Source organism: Aedes albopictus, chromosome 3 (genome assembly GCF_035046485.1).
Source record: "Aedes albopictus strain Foshan chromosome 3, AalbF5, whole genome shotgun sequence".
Classification (NCBI taxonomy): Eukaryota; Metazoa; Arthropoda; class Insecta; order Diptera; family Culicidae; genus Aedes; species Aedes albopictus.
Window position 1 is genome coordinate 447598060 of NC_085138.1, and position 24516 is coordinate 447622575.

At 41.7% G+C, this 24516-nt stretch overlaps 2 protein-coding genes across 2 annotated transcripts in view; both read right to left on the minus strand.

The window, feature by feature from the left end:
* Positions 1–222: 222 nt before the first annotated feature.
* LOC109407564 (mutS protein homolog 4) lies at positions 223–16059 on the minus strand. The gene is made up of 6 exons (XM_019680637.3): positions 15124–16059; positions 14855–15059; positions 2406–3002; positions 2040–2349; positions 1532–1986; positions 223–1473 (listed from the first exon to the last, which is right to left on the minus strand). Exons 1-6 carry the CDS (start codon positions 15231–15233, stop codon positions 409–411), a joined length of 2742 nt encoding a protein of 913 aa, XP_019536182.3. The 5' UTR covers positions 15234–16059; the 3' UTR covers positions 223–408.
* A 141-nt stretch (positions 16060–16200) lies between these two features.
* The window catches only part of LOC109407563 (serine/threonine-protein kinase BRSK2), a 47775-nt gene continuing 39459 nt past the window's right edge, over positions 16201–24516 (minus strand). Inside the window, exons 12-14 of the mRNA XM_019680636.3 lie at positions 18385–18747; positions 18189–18319; positions 16201–18130 (exon numbers count right to left, since the gene is read on the minus strand). Of these exons, the coding sequence (XP_019536181.1) occupies positions 18055–18130; positions 18189–18319; positions 18385–18747 (570 nt within the window). The 3' untranslated portion in view covers positions 16201–18054. The remainder of the gene's footprint in view (positions 18131–18188; positions 18320–18384; positions 18748–24516) is intronic.

Here is a 24516-nt window from a genome sequence, read left to right on the forward strand (position 1 = left end):
ATAGTCTCCCCTATAACTAGTTTAGGCATCTACAGTATTGGTCAATACAATTGCAACCTCTTTGATATTTTTCAACATAAATTGTCTATTTTGGAGGTGAGTAGCAAGCTGTGTTGCGTTTACCTTAGCTGTCATATTTTCGATCGACTCTACGTGGTTATTGTTGTGTGTATTCAAAACGCAAATAACAAATGCGGGAACACCAAATGCGGTAAGATTCAATAACAAGATACACGATGTCAACGGGAGCTTTTAGATCCTAAGGAGGCGGTGATATTGACAATGGTTGCTAAGTGACATTACTATGGTATGATGAATATATTCAATGTATTGTCGTTGTGCGTTTTATACATTATCTAATAATATTAAATGAATGAATGAAATCATAGAAACTAAAAACATCGTTATCTAAAGTTCTTCCGAATCCTCCCCGATCAAAATCGTTTCATCGATTTCAAACGGTTCGCTTCCGTCAGTAGCTGCCGCTTCACTTTCGCCAGCAATACCTTCGCTAATGCTTGGCATTGTCAAGTCAGCGTTCACGTTCACAGTGTGGTTCTTCGCCGTCAGCAGTGTCTCCAAAGGAGTCTCTTTCAGGTAATTCACCACATCACTGGGTAGCGCACCAACGAATCTCTCCAACAGTTCGTTGATCTGAAGTCCTAATGCTCCCATGTCCTCTCCGTCGGATTCCGATAGCAGTAGAGCTAGCTGCGCGTACAAGTCGTACAGACGTTTGTCGAAATGGTGGATGTTAGCCTGCGTTGAAAAAGATCCATTCCAGGTCGTTGTGTTGTGCGTAAAACGTCCACCGATTGTGCGGTTCTTGAGATCTTCGTTGATTTCCTCGGCGCGAGAGATTACAGTCTCCGGAATGCGTACGCACCTTGCAAGGGAGATACCATAGTTCTTGACATTAGTTTTCCCTTCCGCCACTGTGTATTTGAAGCGTAGACGTTCGAATCCATCGACATCCAAGACTTCCGTTTGAAGACACAGGCGGGAAACGTTATGCATGTGCTCCAATGGCCGTAGAATGTCATGACAGTGTGTCGTCAGATATACGAATGGCCTTTCTACCGCTGCGAGACTTTCACAAGCAGCTCCAGCTTGAAATCCAACAAAACCCACGATTCTTTCCAGCAGTTTCCATCTGGATCCACTTATGTCCGGTGACTGTGTGTCACCGAATAGTTCGTCAATCACTACCAAGCTGTTGACCGTCAAACTGTGGGCGATGACTTCCAACTTGCGGGACATTCTTGAAGAGTTCGAAAGATCGTGTTCTATGTTCTCCGCCGCTCCGAATACAACCATCAGTCGATCAGCGATTCGGAACTCTGCCCTGGCTGCCGGCACGTAACAACCCAGCTGTGCCATGATCTGCAAGAGGCTTATCGTCTTCATGTAGACCGTTTTTCCGCTCATGTTGGGCCCTGTCACAATGAACACGTTGTACTCGGGAGTTGCAATCTGATATTGAAGAAAGTTAGTGATTACTTTGACAATGGTAACAACTACATGTACTTACAATGTTATTTTTCACAACTTTCTCTATTTCGCCGTAAGCTTCAAGCAACGGATGCCGGGCAGCCACGATCTTTGTGGATCGTCCAAATGTAGGCCGACAAAAGTCCTTATCCTGACTGACGACGGCCAACGACTGCAGCACATCCAGATCAGTTATGTTGGCTACCAATGCGTAGATAGATTCTACGTGTTCTCTGATATCCTCGATAAGCTGCTTGATAACACTGAAGCTAACCATCTCGATTTCCTTGACGATTCCGCTTATTCTTTCATTGAAGGCCTGCAGTTGTCCGGTCGTCAGACAATATCGTTGTCCGGAACGGTTGAGCAATTTGAATACCCTTGGAATCGAAGGTCCGGCATCCTTGAACGCGACTTGCATATGGAATCCCAACGATTTGGTATAGGTCATTTTGAGCAACATTCGGAACTCTTGTGTGAGGTTCGCCACGTATTCTGAAAACTCTAAAGGTAATCTAAGCCGATTAGGATATACAGATAGTACTGACCTCGAATCTCATCGATTACTTCCGAATACAAACTACGAAGGACGTCCAGTGTCGAGGACACCTTAGATTTCACCAGGAACAATCGATGATAATCGGAAACATGTGCGTTTCCAATTTCCACATCCAGTACAGTACATATTTGGTCGTACAGCTGCTTGTACAACTCGTTTGCTACGGTTTCTTTGGCTTCCTGCAAGATTGTGCATCGTGCGCCTTCCAGCAGTGACTTCAGCTCCGGAACACTTCGCAAAGCGTTTCGTAATGTTTTGGCCTGGTTCAATACGTGTATTGTGTTTTGCTTTGTAGTTCTCTGCAAAAATGTTATCATCAAAGATACGAGTTGAATCGAAAAAAAAACTCATTTACCGTGTTGTCAACATCCACTGCCAGCTTCATCAATCCCCCGATATCCACCAAGTCCCTCAGAATCCGCTGTATTCCACAGAGCAGATCCTGCTTCTCCAACATTTCATCCAAGCAAGCCAGTCTAGATTCCAGCACCTCCCTACTACTACTAGGTTCCAACAAATTCGCCCTCAAATGTCTCTTCCCTACGCTCGTAATGCAGTGATTCATCAGCCGATACAGTGAATGCTTTTCATTCGCTTTGTGCAGCGAGTAGATCAGCTCCAGGTGTCCAATGCACTCCACGTCGATGGCCATGGTTTGCCGTTTGCTCAAGTAGCAAAACTGCAGCGACTTGGGAGCCAGCCGCAGCAGATTGCTCTCGAAGCAGTGCCGAATCAGTGCGCCGACTGCTGCCAGCCCGTAGTACTTGGCCCGAAGCGTGTCCTTCAAGGTTTGAAACGCTGAACAGCAAAGGCTATCCATGTGCTTCATAGCGAAACTGTCGTTGTAAAAACTCCTGGGTAAACCCAGGATCTGGACGTTGGGCAGAATCTGCCTTATCAAGTTCGGCAGATTGGAGGCACGAGTATTCAGGGAGTGATCGCTGAAGAATACCTGGGCGAAAAGAGGGGGGTGTCAAGTGGAGATGTTTGCACTACACTGGTAGAATCCGTGGTAGGTCAAACCAATACAGGTACCGTTACCTAAATGGAATTTTATTGTTTTCAAAATAGTTGGAGTGGAGTTCAGGGTTCAGGAATGAGAGAACAACTTTTAAGTCATGACATTTTTGTATGAAAGAAAGTCTACGAAGTGGCGTCCAGGATGAACAAAAATGAATCTACGTTTACGTATTTTACAGACAGCGCCCTATAGAGGTAATCACGTTCAAATGTATGCGTGCCTTTTTTGTAGATGTAGTTGTGAAACTGCGAGGAAAATATATGCACTCTTGCCCCGGACGTTAGTTTTATCATTATTTACCCGTTTTACCCAATTCGATTGGGTAATATTTGCATATGCATTCTGAATATACTTTCAATCGGCGTGCACTTTTGTGTGAGGAAAAACTTGCGCTAGTGTTCGTGTGTTGAAATGTCACTTATCTCTATGTGCGCCCTGCCATCAAGTGGTGAGGTCAATGCCTGCTTGACAGTTCCCTTAATTAAAAGTAATCGGTTCTACAAGCGTAATAAGTCTGGAACGTCTTAATACCCACCTGAAACCTTTTGAAACAGCTTGAAACCCCCTTGAAAGTCCCATGAAACTCCTCTGACAGCCTATGAAGTTCCCGCTTCTGAAATATCCCCGGCGGGATACCTTCATGGAACTCGCCCGAAAGCCCATTCAGCTCCCTAGAATCCCATTGAAACCTTCTGAAACGCCATGAAACGCATTGTAATGCATTAAAACGCCTTCAACATATTATGAAATCCCCCTTGAACCGCCATGGAACTGATCTGTAGCCTCGGTAGTCTTCTTAAACATCTCTGGGACTATCTGAAATGCTTCGAAACACTTCTGAAATCACCCCTAAAACCTCCATGGAATTCACCTGAGACTCCATGCAGCCCCCTAAAACTCTTCTGAAACCTTCTGAAACGCCCTAAAACGCCTTGAAACACTTCTGAATACTCCCTAATACTCCCATGGGACTAAATCGATAGACCAATTAGAAACCTGCTGCAACGCCTTGAAGCGCTTCTGAAATACCCCCTAAACCGATCTGAGGGCCTTCATAGCCCCCTACACCCATTTGAAACGCCTTGAAATGCTCCTGCAAACCCCCTTGTAACTGATCTGAGAGGTCTTGCAGCCAACTTTTTTTTTTTTTTTTGTCTGTATTAACGAGATTTTTAACCCTAGGCTAGTTCATCTCGGGGTGCAGCCAACTATAATCCATCAGAAAATTTCTGAAACATCTTGAAATGCATAGAAAAGCCTTGAAACGCTTCCGTAATCAGCCCCTCCCAAAGCCGCCATGTAACTGAGAGCCTGTGCAGTCCACTAAAATCATGTGAAACGCCATGAAACGGCTTGAAACGTTTCTGAATGTTTCCCTGAAACTTCCTTGGAACTCACAGAAACTCACAGGAACTCACTGAAGCGCCTGAAACCCCCACCCTGAAAACCCCGTGAAGCTCATCTGAGAGCCTGTGAAACCCTCTAAAAACCCTCTGAAACGCCCTCAAAAGCTTCAAAATGCCTCTGAAACACACCCCCAAAAATTCGAAAGAACAACAGACCTCCTTATATTATTTCTGCTGTTAGATGGCAACACTGACAATGCTGAATACATACATATGAATATCTACAATGTTGCACTCTTCAACATAATTCTCTTTCATTTTGTGTAGCTCAATACAATGTTTTTTTTTCTGAAAGCTGACAACACTGCTGTACTTAAACTGAAATCAATGATTATGTTTCTTAAAAAAGATATCGCTGCAACTGGCAGCACGGCATAATTTCAAAAATCGATCAATTTGGTTTGGAGATAAAATATCGTTTTGACCTTTTTGTACTGATTACACTCACTCGAAGAGGGTATTCTGCTTAGAGGGTTCGACAAGTCGGTACAAGAGAGTAAAATATCGATTTCAGAGACATCTTTGACCTCGTTTCGTAATAACACAGATTTCTTGTAGAAGTTAATAACACTGGTTGGTCATGCAGATTCAAATAATAATGAATATCTGCAGATCCAAAGACAGATAGACAATTCTAAAGTTCGACAATGTTATAGTGTACCTCAAGTATAGTTCATTGTTTCACACTTTTAAATAAATATTTTGTTATTGCTAGCAACACTGATTAAGCTGATTCAAATAAAGCGTATATGTGTGAGATCCGTTATAAGATAGGGTAGGGTAACTCGGAATTTCGACGATCATGGGCAGGGATGGAATCATTCATTTACAAAGAGCTACATTCACTTGCTACTATATCAGTTCAGAAGCATGCTATCTAAATACAATGTATGGATGAACTTAACCTTGTAGTTTTATTTGAAAGTTCGTCGAAAAACGTTATAGTCGCACACGCATACCAAAGTCGTGAGCAAGCTGTGTACTTAGGCAACTCTCCACGCGGTGAATGTAAATTACATTCACGTCGTGGAGAGTTGCGTTTGCTATTTTCTGATGACTTAATTATTGATGCTACGCTAGTACATTGTTCTACAAAGTTTCGGGTATAACAAAAATGAAAAAGTGTTCCATACATTATTTTTTGCTACGATATTTCTGAAGCGAGTTAACAGCAAGTGAATGTAACTGAATACAAATGAATGATCTCATCCCTGTCCATGGACAAGAGCTGAGCATAGATGATCGTACGATTCGTAGTTGCTACTCCGTAATTGATCAGGAATCAACAAACGGAGCTTAGGAATACGAGGAGAACGGTAAGCTCTCAAAATGCACCTTCGAGAACTCCAATAAAAAATAAGTCACGGCACCGGCCACGTCCTTACGGTCATCGATGTTTGTATGACGTTCGTTGCAATAAGAGACCAAGATCGGCTCTACTTCTCTACGTCTGTCACGGGAATGAGTTTTTGTTAGAGGGAAGGAAAAATGAGTTACATGCAATTAGATTCATTAGAATCAAAATATATATTTTCTTTTTGCTCGAAATATAACAAATGTCGATACTAAAGATGACGAACCGTTGAATTTATTTCGTGAGCATACAAATTAAAGAAAAAAAAATATTACCTAAAAGTGACTGAAGAACTTGGACCGACACTTGATGAGACGAACCTCTCAATATTGGTTGGGAAAATACATGGAAATTATTATATAATTTTCATAACATACACTACCCGTTATAAGTATGAACTCGCATGAAAAAGTTTTTCAACACTCTGTTGAATCAAAAAGCTAAGTATCAATTGAAAACTAGTAAATTCATGCTACGAAATCCTGATAATCTGTAAAGATACCGTCTTCAGCAAAGTTGTTCAGAAGGTAGTTGACTTCGTAAAGATAAACACTTCGATTCGTAATTCTAACGCTAGGTGACGCTGGTGAGCATGTAAAATGAGCATTTTTGACCAACTCTACATTGTGATTCCGATAAGATAGCAAGTTCAATTCTTCGGCAAAGTTGTTCATTTGCTTTATAAGGGCAAGAAGTATGGTTCGCAGTTCAGCCGCTAGTTGGCACTAGTGAGCATGCAAGAATCATCATTTTTACCCGGCTCTATTTGGCGATCCCGATACGTGAGAAAGTTCAAGTCTTCGGCGAAGTTATTCTGAAGCGCATTGGCATAATAAAAACAAGCAGTTTGGCTCACAGTTCTGCCGCTAGGTGATGAGTGTGAGCATTCAAGTTCGATTCACTTCATATTCAAGTGGTTCAGGTTTACTTCTTATTCCAGTGTTTCAAGTTTTTTACCCTTCTTACACCCATAAGAAGGGTATAAATATCGCTCGAAAAACCGACTTTCGATCCGAGGCCCGGAGGGCCGAGTCTCATATACCGATGAACTCAGCTCGACGAACTGAGCAAATGTCTGTATGTGTGTGTGTGTATGTGTGTATGTGTGTGTGTGTATGTGCGTTACAAAAAAAAGTCACGCACGTTTCTCAGCCGTCTGTCAACCGATTTGAGTTCTCTTGGAAGCAAATGAAAGCTACTACATCCTAGTAGAACGCTATTGATTTTTTTTCGATTGGACGTTTGGTTACCGAGATATCTCTCGAAGAGTACTTGTGAGTCATACTTCTAAACTTTTTAAGATTTTTGACCAAGTGTATCATAATAAATATTTCGGCCGTTTGTCAATCGATTTAAGTTCTCTTGGCACCAAATGAAAGCTACAGCATCCTAGTAGATCGCCCAGAAATTTTATTTCGATTGGACATTTGGTTACAGAGATATCTTTCGAAGAGTACTTAGGATTTATACAACTAAACTTTTTGAGATTTTTGACCAATTGTATAATAATAAATATCTTAGCCGTCTGTCAACCGATTTTGGTTACCCTGGCACCAAATGAAAGCTACAACATTCTAGTAGAACCCTATACAATTTCATTAGGATTAGACATTTGATTACCGAGATACCTTTCAAAGAGTACTTGGGAGTAATACAGGTTAACTTTTTGAAAGATTTTGGACCAAGGGTACCATAATAAATATCTCAGCCATCTGTCAACCGATTTGGGTTCTCTAAGCACCAAATGAAAGCTACAATATTCTTGTATAAGGCCCTGAAATTTAATTTCGGTTCGACATTTGATTACTGATATATCTTACGAAGAGTATTTCAATAAATTCTTTTTTACTATTATATTCACTTGTTATCTTGCATTAGTTTTTCACCAGTCTATGGGAAATTATTTTTCAATAAATAATGCTGATCTCATGCAAAGTGTATTCTAGCAGGTTATTGTTTTCAACAAAATTATAAATAACAAATTACAAATACACAGGAATTTTATGAAAACAAACAATATGTTAAATGAAAGCTTTGGATTTATATACAGTAGACGTTCGATAACTGCAACATGTTTACGTTTCACTTAGCGAACAAAATTCGATAACTGCAACGTCAGATTGGCGTCAACAACCAATCGATTGACGTAAAATGAACGTAAAATTCATTCGACTGTTCATTCGGGCTAACATGGCGCACCGTTTTGACGGAAAGCGGTGCGATAACTGCAAATTTGTTGCACTTACCGGACTTGCAGTTAGAAAGCATTGCAGTTAAACCGTTTGCACCGACCGAACGTCTACTGTATTGTGGGAAAAATGCAAGAACCGGACAGCCAAAATAACTAGTTAATGCCAAAGCTGATTAAATTAGTAGATATGTCATTTTTGTCCTTTTTACACCATAACCATGAATACCAAGTACTTTGGAGTTAATTTATTCGACTGATTAAGAGATATTAGACAAAGTGCATCTCGCTGATTTTCTTATCCATTTGTTAATCGATTCAAGATTATTTGGCAGTTAACAAAAGATACAATAATCCAGAATATGAAAGCCATTTTTTTTAACATTCCATATTAGATTCTAGGAGGTGACATTTCTGGTAAGTCCATGGTCTGATGCTATTTTGGGAACCAATTCACTAGATGTCAAATTTTCTAGAACTTTTGGTCAATCACACAAAATAAATTTGCTTAATACGCATAATACAACAATATTTTTAATAAGTGTAAGAAGGGTTCTGTTCACCATAGGTGGATTAAATCGGGTTTTTTTCTGTATTAACGAGATTTTTAGCCCTAGGCTAGTTCATCTCGGGAGCCACGCTTTACTTCCCTTCCGAAGGAAGAACTCACATTTTGCAAGTTTGTCGGGAGTGGGATTCGAGGTCCTCGGCGTGATAGTCAAGTGTTCTAACCATCACACCAGGTCCGCTCCAGTGTTTCAAGTCTTATTCATTTCAAACTCAAGAATTCAGCTGTAATTCTCTTCATATTAAAGTGATTGGGGTCTGATTTATTTCAAATTCAAGTGAGTCAGTTCGTGGCTTAGGCCTGACTTACTTCACTCTCGAGTGATTCAGATCTAGTTCATTTCAAATTCAAATGATTCAAGTTAGATTTTTATTTTTTATCTTATCATGATCGCGAAGTAGAACTTGATAAACATGATAAAAATCACGCTCACTAGCTCCACCTTGCGGCCTAATTTTGATCTAATATTTATCACAACTTATCGATTGTATTTTAATCGCTTGCGATTCAACTGTGCGATGACCAGATGCAAAGAGGTGGCGAAACGAGCATGATATAACTCACAAACGATTTTGTGCACATCTGACAGTGCCGCCACTCGCGCACCAGAACAGCCTAACCTCACTGCTAGACACGCACACAGGTGCAACAATAGAAGTTTTTAGCCGACGATGCTTCGCGATACTTAGCAGATCGACATCACAGGTAGCGATGGAAAAATAGGCTTAGCTGGAAGGCAACTGCTCAACGGCGGAAAGGAAACACCAACAAGACTGATCAGTGTTGAGTCCGTCCGTTTGCAATTCGTACCGGAGTTTGATTTGGCAGAACGAAAGAAGGTGAAAACATATTCTTTGGCGAATGCAAATCGCGATTTTTTTCATTGAATAGCAGGCTTGCTGAACTACTAAAGACTCGAACTTTCTATCTTGTCGGGATTGCGAGATAGAGCCTTACATGCTCACTTGCGTTACCTGACGGCAGAATTGCCAACCAAGCTGCTTGTCTTTATGATGCCACCTTTTGAACACTTTGCCGAAGACTTGAACTTTCTATTTTATCGCTAAATCGCGAGATAGAGCTGATTAAAATTCTCAATTTTACATGCACTCTAGCGTTACCTAGTGGCAGAATTGCGAACCAAAGTGTGTGTCTTTAAAATGTCAACGATCTTCTGAACAACGTTACTGAAGACAGTATCTTCCCAGACAACCAGTCATCGTATAAGATGTTGCATAAGATGATAAAGTGGAGGCCATATGCGTGCATGCCTCCATTTAGGCGCATGTAAAATGTACGCATATCGCCTCCACTTTAACATCTTATACGACTTCTTATACGATGACTGGTTGACTGGGTTTGCAGATTATCACGGTTTTTTAAACTTTTAAGGTGTTGCAATACTTTTTCAAGTGAGTCCGTACTTTTATGACGGGTAGTTTGCATTGTTTATATAGAACGAACTCACTGGTGAACATCCATACAAATGTTCATTTCATTTATTTAGCATTACATCAAATTCAAGATAAAACTGAATCCACAATATTTCTCCATAATACACGGTTCGTGGCTGCCGCTCTCCATCCTCGGTCGCGCCCGATGCTCGCCAAGTCACGCTCCACCTGGTCCGCCCATCGTGCTCTCTGCGCTCCACGCCTTCTTGTGCCAACCGGATCAGTTGCAAACACCAGCTTTGCAGGGTTGTTGTCCGGCATTCTTGCAACATGCCCTGCCCACCGTATCCTTCCGGCTTTGGCCACCTTCTGGATGCTGCGTTCGTCGTAAAGTGCAGCGAGCTCGTGGTTCATTCTTCTCCGCCACACACCGTTCTCCTGCACACCGCCGAAGATCGTCCTTAGCACGCGTCGCTCGAAAACTCCGAGTGCTTGCAGGTCCTCCTCGAGCATGGTCCATGTCTCGTGCCCGTAGATGATTACCGGTCTTATTAGCGTTTTGTACATGGCGCATTTGGTGCGTGGGTGAATCTTTTTCGACCGCAGTTTCTTCTGGAGCCCGTAGTAGGCCCGACTTCCGCTGATGATGCGCCTCCGAATTTCACGGCTCACGTTGTTGTCAGCCGTCAGTAAGGATCCGAGGTAGACGAATTCCTCCACTACCTCGAAGGTATCCCCGTCTATCGTAACATTACTACCCAGACGGATCCGGTCGTTTTCGGTTCCGCCTACCAGCATGTACTTTGTTTTTGAGGCATTCACCACCAGTCCGACCTTTGCTGCTTCGCGTTTCAGGCGGGTGTACAGCTCTACCACCGTTTCAAATGTTCTGGCGATAATGTCCATGTCGTCCGCAAAGCACACAAATTGTCCGGATTTTGTGAAAATCGTTCCCCGGCTGTTGAGCCCGGCTCGTCGCATCACACCTTCCAGAGCGATGTTGAAGAGTAGGCATGAGAGTCCGTCACCTTGTCGCAGTCCCCGGCGAGATTCGAATGAACTAGATAGTTCACCCGAAACCAAGCCCGAAACCCTTACGCAGTTTTGCACACCGTCTATCGTTGCTTTAATCAGTCTAGTCAGCTCCCCATACAAATGTCCAGTGACTATATTCTCCTAGACGACCCGGACAAAGTAAACATAAAAACTAACGAAGGAAAGCAGAAAAAGCAGACGGCCGACACTTAACGCACAGAGCAACAGACGTAACTCTTGGAACAAATTTCAGTTAAATACATCGTCACCGCCCGATACTAATCATGCTGTGCTTGGCCGAGCAACCACTAGATGCTGGTAGTGAGCAAACGCCAAACAGCATCAAAAACAATGTGAGCGCTGCGAGTGGCCAATCCCCCAACTACCAAGTAATTGAATCCACCGTTAGAAGGTGATCGATGAAGTGTGACGACTGCTTCTCTACATGGCGATACTTTGAATAATTCTTGAGCAATTGAAAACTAAAAGAACACACATACATATATATGTATGTGCATACAGCCATTGCTCAAATTCGGTAGGAATGATCTTTACCAAAAATAATTAGATCCGTATTTTTTTGTTTCGCCATAAAAAAAAATAAATAAATAAATTTCTTTATTTTTTAATTTGCAAACCGTCATAACTTTTGAACCAATGAACCGATTTGCATTATTTTATCACGAATAAAAAGATTATTAGTTCTAGATCAGTGTACGCAGAATGTGGCACCGCAAGCGAAAAATAGGCAACAAAGAGGCACGGCAACAACGCTTTGTTTTTTCGTTAGCAGATAATGACAAAATCGCTCCCGAGTTTGTTCACAACAAAAACGGTAGGAATATTTGTCTCGTTCTATTCACATCGTGGTTTTCGCATTGTTTTACAACTGAAACTCGACTCTGAGGTTTGCAAGAGTCTTAATTCGTCCAAATGCATAGGAATTCGATTATGTGGGTTGAAAATTTCAGAAGAAAAACCGGAATATCGGCACACGCACGGCAAACGATGTTTGTTTTATTGCTCTCATCGCCTAACATGCGTTTGTTGCGGAGCGGCTTTGTTACCGACATGCACCGCTTAGGACAAAGCGTTTGTTTTTCGGCGTGATCCGTTTTTTCGTACCCTGAAAATGACGGTTTAAAAATCTAGATTGCGGCTGTTTTGGGCTTTAAAATAATGCAATAGGGTTTATTTGATATGGAGAAGATGTATGGAGTCCAAAAATAACGACCAATGACGGTCTAAAATCCAAGATGGCGACTATTTAATAGAGGTTTGAGCTCTAAAACCATGTAATATGGTTACATATATTTGGTATGGGGAAGCTATCTGGAGTCAAAAAATGGCAACCATAATATCCAAGATGGCGGTCCAAAATTCAATAGGGCGGCCCAACATTCAAGATGGCGGCTGTTCAATGGAATTGTAGGCTCTAAAACCATGCAATATAGTCTTACCCCGCTGGCTGGTTCGACACGTTTTAATACGACACTTTTTAATTCGTACCCGCTTAATTCGACATATGTCGAATTAAAAAGTGTTCAAATGTCACAGCGATGTACACTGTAAATACAAAACAGTTTGATATTGCACTTATACTCGCACCCGCGGCAGCTCCTCTTGCAGTCGCTAATTCCGGAAGTTCTGAGTTGATGCTATTCGACACCCAAACTGTCTGGAGACCAACCGGAATGAACTGAGAAAGAACGAGCTTTTCAATTGCACCACCACAATATCTGTTGAAATTATGTTTCATAACACATCCGGAAATCAAAATAAAAACAAAAATAGAGTTGCCAAATTTTAATGAGCAAGGTGGTGTAGGGTGACCAGTTTGTCGAATTAAAAGTTTACCCCGGTTATTCGACAACAGTCGGTGTCGTATTAGCGGGGTAATACCAAGGGTAATACGGTATGGATTTACATATTTTGAATTTAGGGAAAATGTCTGGAGTCCAAAAATGGCAACAAGAATATCCAAGATGGCGGTCTAAAATCCAAGATGGTGGCTCAAAATTCAAGATGGTGATTTCATTGAGTTTTTGGCTCTAAAACCATGCAAAATGGGTATATTTAGTATGGGAAAGATATTTGAAGTCCAAAAACGATGACCTTAATATCCAAGATGACGGCTGTTTAACGGAGTTGTAGGTTCTAATTCCATGCAATATGGGTACATTGTCCAAGTATATGTCCAAGTCCAAAAACGGCGACCAGCATATCCAACATGGGGATCTGAAATGCAAGATGGCGGCCCAAAATTAAATATGGCGGGTGTTTGATTGTATTTAATGCTCAAAAGCCGTGCAATATGGGCATATTTGGAATGAAGATGTCTGGAGCTCAAAAATGTTGACCATAGTATTCAAGATGGCGATCTAAAATCCAAGATGGCGGCTCTAAATACAAGATGGCGGCTGTTTAATTGAATTTTAGGCTCTATAACCATGCAATATGGTTATACTTGGTACGGAGTTCAATAATAATGACCAGAATATCCTAGATGGCGGTCTAAAATCAAAGATGGCGGCTCAAAATTTAGGATAGCGGTTATTTAATAGAAATTAAGGCTTGTTGGATTGGATTTGAGCTAGGTGGATTAATTAGGGTGTTTATTAATTATTTAATTTAAATCTGGGAATCCTCAAGAAGTTTCTTCTTGGATCCGTCAAGAAGTTTTTTTGAGGATTTCCCTTTTTGAGAATTCCTCCAGTAGTTCTTCTTCTTCTTCTTCTTGGCGTAACGTCCTCACTGGGACAAAGCCTGCTTCTCAGCTTAGTGTTCTATGAGCACTTCCACAGTTATTAACTGAGAGCTTCCTCTGCCAATGACCATTTTGCATGTGTATATCGTGTGGCAGGCACGAAGATACTCTACGCCCAAGGAAGTCAAGGAAATTCCCTTTACGAAAAGATCCTGGACCGACCGGGAATCGAACCCGTCACCCTCAGCATGGTCATGCTGAATACCCGTGCGTTTACCGCCTCGGCTATATGGGCCCCTCCAGTAGTTACGTCTGTTAATTCTGAAAAAGTTTCTTCTGTGATTTTTCAAGAAGTTTTTCTTCTAAGATGTCTCAAGGAGTTTCTTGGATTTTTTCTTGGAATCCTCCAGAAGCTTCTTCGAGAATTCTCTCAGAAATTCCAGGATTCATCCAAGATTTTCTTAGATTGACCAGGAGTTGCTTCTCGAATTTATTCAAGAGTTTTTGCAATGATTCCACCTTCTCGAAATTTTGAGTTGTAGGAGTTTTAGGTTTAGAAGATCAAAGTTAAATGCAGAATTAAGGTCACTCTGGTATGTTATGCATCTTGTGTAATGAAAAAAAAAAAAAGATAGCTCCATAGAAACAAAAATTTCTCGAGTATACCAAAATTACGGAACCTTGTCGATGTGACAGGTCTCCTGCTCGTTTGAAACTATGGGAATGACAGCAAATCGTTAAACTATTCAAATTTTGACTTTTATCTTTTTTGTTTTTCAGGCTCATTAATAGAAACCATTTGTTTTAAGAACAGACTTGTTGAAATCCCAAAACGGCCGCCACAATGGCCGACTTTGGCACCTACTCACGATTTCAACCGCACAAATCTCTTCGTAAACAAAACCAGCGCACCTGGTCTTCTTATTTTAAGCTTATTACAAGTGAGCAAAAACAGAATAATAAAATGCACTGTTGTTTGAGGCTTGCTTCTTGAGATTTGTGCATTTGAAGTTCTGATGAACTGTTGAAGCGGGATTTCAAGGCGTTTGTATTTAATGCATGTGTGAAACATTGCAAAGCGTACCGACAGACCTATTGATTATGGACAGTTTTGTTCCACCTTTGGCTTACCATGACGGGATTCAGCGCCTGCAGCGAGGTTAGGATGTTCGAGTACCAAAAGTTGTCACTAAACTGGGACATTTGCAGCACCGGCGCCGCAATGTCGATGCCCGCCAAGCCGATCTCGAGCGTCGCATGGCCACGACCCTCGGCCACGGCACAGATCGGGTAGGGTTCGTTGGCTGCCACCGTTTCATTTAGCGTGTTGTGAATGCTTGGTTGGAGTGATTGTTGAAGTTTGTTTGTCAACAATAATTGTGATTATACGCGGAACTTACCTTTTGCTGGCGGTACGACTACCACTGGGTCGAAGATCAATGTGCCGAAAAACTTGTGGCTTGGGAAGTGGCTCCACCGGCCGATCGATACGACTTTTCATGAAATTCATCACGTGGTTCTATGCGGAGCACGTGTTCACTGTTTACCATCCGAGTATCAACTGACAATCTAGCGCAAGCGAAACTCGCCTGCTTTGTTTGACACGAAAGGAATAAAAGTTCACGGTTTTCATTTTTCTCATGGCGTGTGTATGTCTCAAATGTATATTTTTGTCATCCTTCCATCATGATCATCATCATCATTAGAGAACAATAATACTTATCTTTACAAAACATGGTATTCAATTTTACACTGTTGCTGTTGCTGTTCTAACTTCTCCTCTTGTGTTGGATTCCTTTCCTCTTCTGTGAGTTGTTCCATGTGGTAGTTTGTAGCACCGCGCGCACCATTGGAAAGGAAACTGTGTCTCGATTTCATTCCACATCCTTCATCATCATCCCAGTCAAACAAACAATCGACCGTACGTTGCCTTTATTACCTTTGCTTCCCTCTTTCTTTTGGTTTGATTCCTAACTTCTAATGCTTTCTGTTATCAGATTTTGTTTGTTTGCATCTTACGCATCACATTTCTTAGTTTGTTGTTTTCCTTCTGTTTTCTGAAATATACACAATTGTCCTCTGCAGTTTGCATTCTTTCGAACTTATTGGATTAAGTATGAGATTCATAGGTTTTTTTTTCATAGCACAATCAGATATAATTTACAGTTGGTTACCCTATTTGCTTGATCGATTCCGCGCACACCGGAATGGCTTTCCCGCAGCCTGCTTTGGTTGGTGATGTTTCGATTTTCGTGTTTTGACAAGAGAAAGTTTACGCCAACAAACCTTGATTGAGAGAATCAGTTAGTGGTTTTTGGTTGTTAGTATTTTAACTTTGTTTTAATAAGTTTGCAAGTTGATTTAGCACATGGAAAACTTGTTCACAATCATTCGTCACGATGTTCGGTTTTCTCATAAGATGGTGAGTGAAATGCTTCCCAAGTATTAGTAGTTCAGTTGTTCGCTGCTCTTTATTGTGTGTGTATGGTTGAGTGTGTTTGTGTTTTATGAATGTGTATTTACTACTAGTATTGTTGTTCTAAACGCGTGTAATGGAATTTTTGGGCTTACTTTGTTCGTCGATTTAGGTTGAAAGTTTATACTAACTAAGCGATGTTTGATTAATATCTGTATGCTGCAATTGTTTCGCCACCTTTAGTTTATGGTTGCTGCTGTTTTCTAGATAAGCCGACATTTCATCAATCATTGTATTTTGTTTTTTTTTTTTCTAGTGTCATTGTTTCAGCGTAAAAACTAATAAGCGTTTAGTTGTTTGATTCTTCTCCGACAATCGGCCATGGTTGGTTTCACTAAGCGGAATACACAAGCTCTAAATCATCATACAATCATAAATAAGAAAGAAAAAAGTTCATCGAAAAGCAATTCCACTCCTATAATTTGCATATTAAATGTGGTTTTACGTTCGTTTACTATTGTGATTATTTAAATTACGCTTTGGTTACGCTCCTATCCGGATAATTGCATCAGTTTTTGCATATTTTACTGAATGATCAAGCCTTGTTTTCGTCTCCCTGCTTTCACTGAAGCGGATGAAATCTCGAGTTGTTTTGGGTGTTCGATAAGTTCGTATAAAACGTCCAAGTATTTTTTTTTCTCCGAATTTGATTTACCATGAATCATGATGCCTGCTTGTTACAGCCTTTTGCTCCTGCTTGTTCCGTATGTGTCTGTGAGTGTGTATGTATGTGTGTCCGTGCAGCCGATGTCCACTAGAAATATTTCGTTTTCGTAAAGTGAGTGAATGTGCGTAGCATGCCATGGTTTCTCAAAGCCAGCTATGTTCATTAGCTCTTGCTGGTATCATCAGCACTAAACTCCGTTGCGATTTACCTTTAATGTTGCAATAATCATGTTGTTTGTAGTAAAATTGGCTAGTTTGTTTTGCTTGGTAAACATTTTTCCTTTTAAAAAATAGTTTATTACGTTTTGTTCATCCTTTTCGTCGCTATGCTAACGTGTACATGTGCCGTTTAGTTGTTCATTACCAAGTCAAGCGCTGCGGATCTACAGTTTTAAACCTTCTCCATCCCTGTTTGTGTAATGCGTTCCGCTGCTGTAGGGTTTATTGTAATTTTTCTGTAATTTTGTCGTTTCCTAATCTTTTGATCTTGCGCTGAAAAGCTGTAAGTTTTTAGTTCAAAGAATGTGTTTCCAATAACGTGTGTTGTATTGAAAGTGAAAATAGTTTAACGTTGCCTTTTAACGCGTTCTAGAAAGCCGAATTGACTTAGACCTGTTTGTTCGTTTGGAGCTTATGTTCAACTTTTGTTTTGTTTTGGAGATCAGATTGCATATTACATCATGATTTTGGGTGATGATTTTTGACCGTAGAAAATCAATTCCTTGAATCTGCTACGATGGATGGGATGGTCTATTTACGTGGATCGGATTTGAGGATCATATATTCTGTATGAAATGAATATGTTTTACTTTGTTAGGGTGTGGTTTTAGATGTTATTCCAAAAAAACATCAAGCCAACTTTGATGAGTGTTTTATTTTCGCTTGATAAACCTGCTCGCTCGTTCGCCTACTTCGTTCAGTTTGTGTTCGGATGTGAGGTTTCATCACTCGGAGTGTTAGGTTGGACAAAGCGCGTGGAATCGCAGGTAGGAGCAATAGGATCAGTACTAGCAGTAGATACGGATAGCGTAATAGTGTCGCTAGTAGGTTCTGCATCTGCCGCCACCACCGACGGTGACGAGGGATCTGGCCGCTGCTGCTGTAGTGGCTCATTTCTGGACTGGGACTCGACCGAATCGTCACCGTCGAGGGGAATGGTGTTCGGTAAATCCTATCAGAGAAATAACTCTCATACTAACGCGCTACCAGACATTGCCGCCGTTCGTTCAGCGGTGCGCTCACGGTCGCGTTCGGTTGACTCCGAGCTGTAAATAGACGGGAACTTTTATTTGACTGGACAATACCGAACATACCAGAGCCTACCTTGATCGCACAGTTTTGATTTCAATCTCGTCGGACGACACCGAGTTCTTGTTGGATGACGTAGCGGAGGATCGCCGAGCCTTACCGATGCTGGAATTATCGTAGAACGTCTCCGGTTCTATGTCCGACTCCTGAAACACAGTAGAAGCGTTACATCTACAACGTCTTCTAACAAATCTTAATCCAAGCAACTCACGTGTTTGTTGTAGTTGACCCGATCGCTCGAATCCGACCCGCACGATATGCTCTCGGCGACCGTTGTCGTGGAAACCTTGTTGTTGTGTTGATTCGTTGGACTGGCCAGCGCCGCCGGGTAGCGCTTGGAGCACACCTGCGCCTGGATGTGCTCGCAGATACGCCGGAAGCGACGGATGTTGCCCGAGATCAGCGTGAACGTGATGGCGAACAGCATATCGTTCACGTCGCCCTGCTTGCAGATCGTGTTGATGTCGACCTGTATCCGGACGTGCCGTTGGAACATGGTTGGCCCGGTGCCACCGCGCTTGTACTCCACCCGGAAGGACATCGGCGAAAGCACGCTGTGCGACAGCTCGGTCATCTAGTTAGCACAGAAATGGAAAGTTCAGTTAACATCTCATCAATATTTTGACATTTTTCCGGACAGATGCACCCGGGATAAGCTTGCAAAGCTTGATAGCAAAATTCTATGTGTGGGCACATGGAAACTAGATGCGGATTTTTCTTAGTGTACGCTATCGACTGACAGCTGCACACGAGATCATAGCAGGCCACCGCTCTTCCTCTTTCTTCGGTCAGTGTTCGACCACGTCGGACGTACTGCAGTGTATCGGAAAACGCGCGTTGGGCAATTTTCATCGAGAACCATCAGCCAAATTCCCACAATGGCAATCCTGCCAGGCTTTAATGTGATTTTTTTTGCAATAAAACTCAAATATAGGTGAGAATTGCTCGGCCAGGTAAGTGAAACCAAAAGTGAAAATGCTTGGAAAGTGCAGTGTTTTGTGAAGCGGCAGTTATGGTTTTTGTTTGGTTTGTTCAATGATGTGCAGAGGAGTGTCGCGTCATATTTCGAATTGATGTTTGGATAAGAAAATGCGAAAGACGCGTCCCGAGGACCGTCCGAATGGCCTGATTTTCCTATGTGCAGAAATGGGGGACCGTCGGATTGATTATGTTCGATTTTTGGAATCGAAAGACGTGCCTCGAAGGCCGTCGAGAAAAGTAAAAGAGAGACGCACCTGGAAGGCCGTCGAGAAATGTGAAAGAAAGACGTGCCTCGAAGGCCGTCGAGAGAAGAAAACAAAAAGAACGCACCTTGAAGGCCGTTGAGAAAGGTAAAAGAGGGACGCTCCTGGAAGTCCGCCGAGAAATGGGAAAGAAAGACGCGCCTCGAAGGCTATCGAAGATTTTCAAAGAAAAAGTAAGGAAAAGAGGGACGCACCTCGAAGGCCGTCTAGATAAGTAAAAGAAAGACGCGCTTCGAAGGCCGTCGGAAAATTGGAAAGAAAGATGCGAAGGCCGTCGAGTAAAGCAAAAGAGGAACGCGCCTCGAGAGCAGTCGAGAAATCGGAAAGAAGGACGTCGAGGAAAGGAAAAGAGGAACGCATCTCGAAAGTAGTTGAGAAATTATAAAGAAAGACGCGTCTCGAAGTCCGTCGACGTCGAGATATGTAAAAGAGAGACGTGTCTCGAAGACCATCGAGAAATTCAAAAAAGTCTTGAAGGTTGTCGAGGAATAGAAAAGAGGAACGAGTTTCGTAGACTTTCGTGTAGAGAATCTTGGAAGAAATCCACAAAGGAATCCCGGGAAAATCAATTAAGGAATCCCGGGAGGACTTAATAAAGAAATTCTGGGAGAACTCAATTAAGGAACCTCCAAACGAATCCTGAAGTAATCCCTGAAATAATCTCAAACGGAGTCCCTTTTGATATCCTGGAGGAATCCCTGACAAAATCCCGGGAGAGATCTTTGAAGGAATCATTGAAGGCATCCCAAGAGAAATTAATGTGAAAATCTCGGGAGAAATCTCTGAAGGACTCCCGGAAATAATCGGAAAGAGTCTTTGAAAAAAAAATGCCGGGAGAAATTCCTAAAGGAATCCCGGGAAGAATCCCTAGAAGGAACCTTGATGTAAAGTTAATGAAATGTCGAAAGGAATGCCGATGAATACTGCGATAAATTCCTAAAGAAAACTCGGGAAGAATCAATGAAGGAATCAAGGGATAAATATTTGAAGTAATCCCTGAAAGAATATCACAAAGAAAACCCAGAAATAATCCTTGAGTAATCCCTGATGGAATCCCTGAAATAGTCCGTGATAGAACCCGAAATCTCTTACGGGATCCTAGGAGACATCAATTAAGAAATCCCGGGAGGAATACCTGATGTAATATCGGAGAACATCTTCTTCTTCTTCTTGGCGTAACGTCCTCACTGGGACAAAGCCTGCTTCTCAGCTTAGTGTTCTATGAGCACTTCCACAGTTATTAACTGAGAGCTTCCTCTGCCAATGACCATTTTGCATGTGTATATCGTGTGGCAGGCACGAAGATACTCTATGCCCAAGGAAGTCAAGGAAATTTCCTTTACGAAAAGATCCTGGACCGACCGGGAATCGAACCCGTCACCCTCAGCATGGTCTTGCTGAATACCCGTGCGTTTACCGCCTCGGCTATATGGGCCCTAATTTAGAGAACATATCTGATGGAAAAAGAAAATCGAGTTAAATACTGTTCCGGTTAATTCCAACTATGTGTTTGCACCCTGTGACAGATACGGTTTTCGACCTCAACTCCTTGAAAGCGATGAAGGAATCTCTAAAGGGGGGAATCTCTAAAGGAATTTCGAGAGTAATCAAAGAAAGAATGCCCGGAGAGATCCCCAACGGAATTCCAGCAAAAATTCTGGAGGAACCCTTGTCAGAATCCTTGAAGGGGTAAGATTGATGTAGGAATCCCGGGTCAAATCCTGAAAGAATCTCAAAGAAAATCATTGTAGATTCAGTGGTGGTTGAGGTTAATTGTTTAGAACTTGATAAACTGTTTAGAAGGTTCTTTGCTCTAGGATATTTCGCAAACCTAACCATGGCTGCCAATCATAAAATGAATGGTTTGTGATTGCAATATACTGGATAAGCCGCACGCGTAGATTAAGATGGAGATTGTGGCAGATTTAGTAGACCCTGAAAGCCCTGAGCTTCAGTATTTTTGCAAACCTCACAATGTCTGACAACCGTAAAAGGACTTCTAGTTTAGATTGCGGAGAACCACATGGATGTTCACCGATATCTGTAGAACTTGTACTGTACGATGGATAACCTCAAGCGTAAAATGGAATTGCGGTAGATGCTGGAGAGCTTGATAGTTCAGAACTTCCGGGCATTTTTTAGACCTCACAATGTCTGACAACCGTGAACAAGACTTTTCCTTGCCATTCTGGAACACCCTGAACAACAGCAGAGGTGAGCAACAAGCATAGATTCCCAAGAAACAGAGCTGGCTGAATTACAGTTTCTTAAGCTAAAGTTCGCTTAAGAGTTGTTTGTTCAACTCTTATACAGCAAAAATGTTTGTTGATCACAATGACCGCATTTCGCAAGCGTAGATTGGTGATGGTGATTGTGGTAGATCTTGTAGAACTTGTAGAACTTACAACCTGTCATACAACCTGAAAAAGATTATCTCGTAGTACTACGGAGTACCATGGATAACAATAACCGTAAATCGCATGAATAGATTCAATGGCAATTTTGGTAGATTTGGTAGAACTCGAAAGTCCTGAACTTCAGGACATTTAGCAAACTTTACCATATCCGACTACCGAAAAAAGGCTTTTTCGTTGAGTTGGGGAGCACCATGGATATTAGAGGACAATAACTGCAAACGTAGATTGAATGGCAATTGAGGTAGATTCTGTAGAGCTTGAAAGTCCTGAGCTCCAGAACATTTTGCATACCTTACAATGTCGTACAACCTCAAACAGATTTTCTCTTAAAATTATGGAGTACCCTGAAGAACAACGACCGTAAACCGTAAGCGTAGATTGAATGGTAGTTGTGGTAGATTTCGTAGAACTTGAAAGTCCTGAACTTCAGGATATTCAACCAACTTTACAATATTCGACAACCAAAAAACTGCCTTCTCGTTGGGTTGTGGAGCATCATGGATATCAGAGAACATTAGCTGCAAACGTTTGATTGAATGGCAGCTGAGGTAGATTCTGTAGGACTTGAAAGTCCTGAACTCTACAACATTTTGCATACTTTACAATGTCGTACAACCTCAAAAAGATGTTCTCTTAGAATTACGGAGTACCCTGGAGAACAATGACCGTAAACCGCAAGCGTAGATTGAATGGCGATTATGGTAGATTTTGTAGAACTTGAAAGTCCTGCTCTTCAGGACATTCAGCAAACTTTTATTATTCAACAACCGGAAAAAAATACGTAGATTAGATGGCGATTGAGGTAGATTCTGCAGTACTTGAAAGTCCTGAACTCCAGAAGTAGAACTTGAAAGTCCTAAACTTCAGGACATTTTGCAAACCTTGAAATGTCCCGAAACCGTAAAAAGTACTGTTCGTTCAATTACAAAGCAACTCGGAACATATCGGTCAAAAGCCGCTGCGGTAGATCCTGTTGACCATGTCAGTCTTCACTCTAGGATAGTTTGGATATCCTAGAACATCCAAACAAACCGAAAACAGCTGCCCGCTTTAGTCCTGCGGCTCTATGAGTATTCTGTATAATTTTCCCATGATTTTTTTTTGCATTGATAACATTCAGGCGGTTATAGAGCATAAGACTTAAATTCCATAACGTATTGGAGGCCTTAGGGTGATCTAGGTTTTTGAACGTGATCACCGAAGTAAATCAGACATCAAGGGTCTCTGTAACCTATTTTTCAATGTTGAAAATCATGAATGTTAACAATTCCTCCGAACATTTCCGAAAAATGCTAAAAAAGCCACCTATTTCGTCACCCCACCAAAAAGGGAAAGGGTGCAGGGGGATGTCCATCAATACATCTTATAGTACAACTATTCCCCTTGATGTATACACAAAAGAGTAGGTCAACGTTGTATGGGGAAAATTAAAGTTTGATTGCGTCAACCCGGAACAAAGCTTTTTTAATCTATATTTGCGTTCAAAGCCATAGCCGTAACCAGAGAGGGGCAAGGGAGGGGAGTTTCCCTTAGGAATGCCTCTTGGAATTGCTCCCAGGAATCCTTTTGGGATTTCTTAAGGAAATTCTACAGGGATTCCTTCAGGAACTGCTACAGGGATTCCTCAAAGAGTTCCTCAATGAACTCTTCTTAGGATTCCTTCAGGATTTGTCCAAGAATTCTATCTGCGATTTCTTCAGGAATTCTTCCTGGGATTCCTCCAGTAATTTCTCTTCACGAATTTCTTCAGGGATTCCTCCACGAATTATTCCAGGGATTCTTCTGGAAAATTGCTGCAGGGATTCCGACAGAAATGCTTCTAGATATCCCTCTAGGAATTTCTCAAGAAATTCCTCCAGTAATTCTTCTAGAGATTTCTACATGAGTTTGTCTAGAGATTGCTCCGAGAATCTCTGCAGGCATTCCTCGCGAATTCCTTCGGTGATTCTTTCTGGAACAACTTATTTTAAAAAAATCCTCCAAAGATTCCCCCTGGAACTCTTCTTAGAATTCCTTCAGGAATTCCTCCTCCTTTAAGGAACTCCTCCAGGAATTTATTCAGTACTTCCTCCACGTACTGTTTAGGGATTCTCTTAGGAATTCCTCTTGAAATTGCTTCAGGAATTTCTTCAGGAACTGCTTCAGGGATTCCTCCACGAACTCTTTGAAGGATTCCTTCAGAATTTCTCAAAGAATTCCATCTGCGATTTCTTCGGTAATTATTCCAGGTATTCCTCTACGAATTCCTTAGAAGATTCCTCCAGACATCTCATCAGGATTTCCTCCAGGAATTCTTCCTGGAATTCCTCTGGAAATTCCAGCAGGGATTACTCTAAAAATTCCCCCAGCAATTCCTCCAGAGATTCCTTCAGAAATTCCGCCAGCAATTCCTTTAGGAATTCCTCCAGAGATTTCTCCAGAAGTTCCTCTGGTGATTCCTTTAGGAATTCCTACAGGGTTTCTTCCTTGGGTTCTTGCACAGATTTCTCCAGGAGTTCGTTCAGCGATTCCGCCAGGTATACCTCCATATATTCCTCCAAGAATTGCTTCAGGGATTCCCCCAGGAGTTCCTCCAGGAATTCCCCACTAATTCTTGCAGGAATTCATTCAAGAATTCTTCAAGGGATTCCTCGAAGGATATTTCCAGAGACTCCTACAGGAATTTCTCCATAGATTTCTCCA

Excerpts from the sequence above, each read along its gene's own strand:
- LOC109407564 (XM_019680637.3), bottom strand. The coding sequence starts at position 15,233 with ATGAATTTCATGAAAAGTCGTATCGATCGGCCGGTGGAGCCACTTCCC. Across the intron at positions 2,350-2,405 it reads CAGTGGATGTTGACAACACG|AGAACTACAAAGCAAAACAC; the intron begins GTAAATGAGTTT and ends ACATTTTTGCAG. Across the intron at positions 1,474-1,531 it reads AAGTTGTGAAAAATAACATT|ATTGCAACTCCCGAGTACAA; the intron begins GTAAGTACATGT and ends CTTCAATATCAG.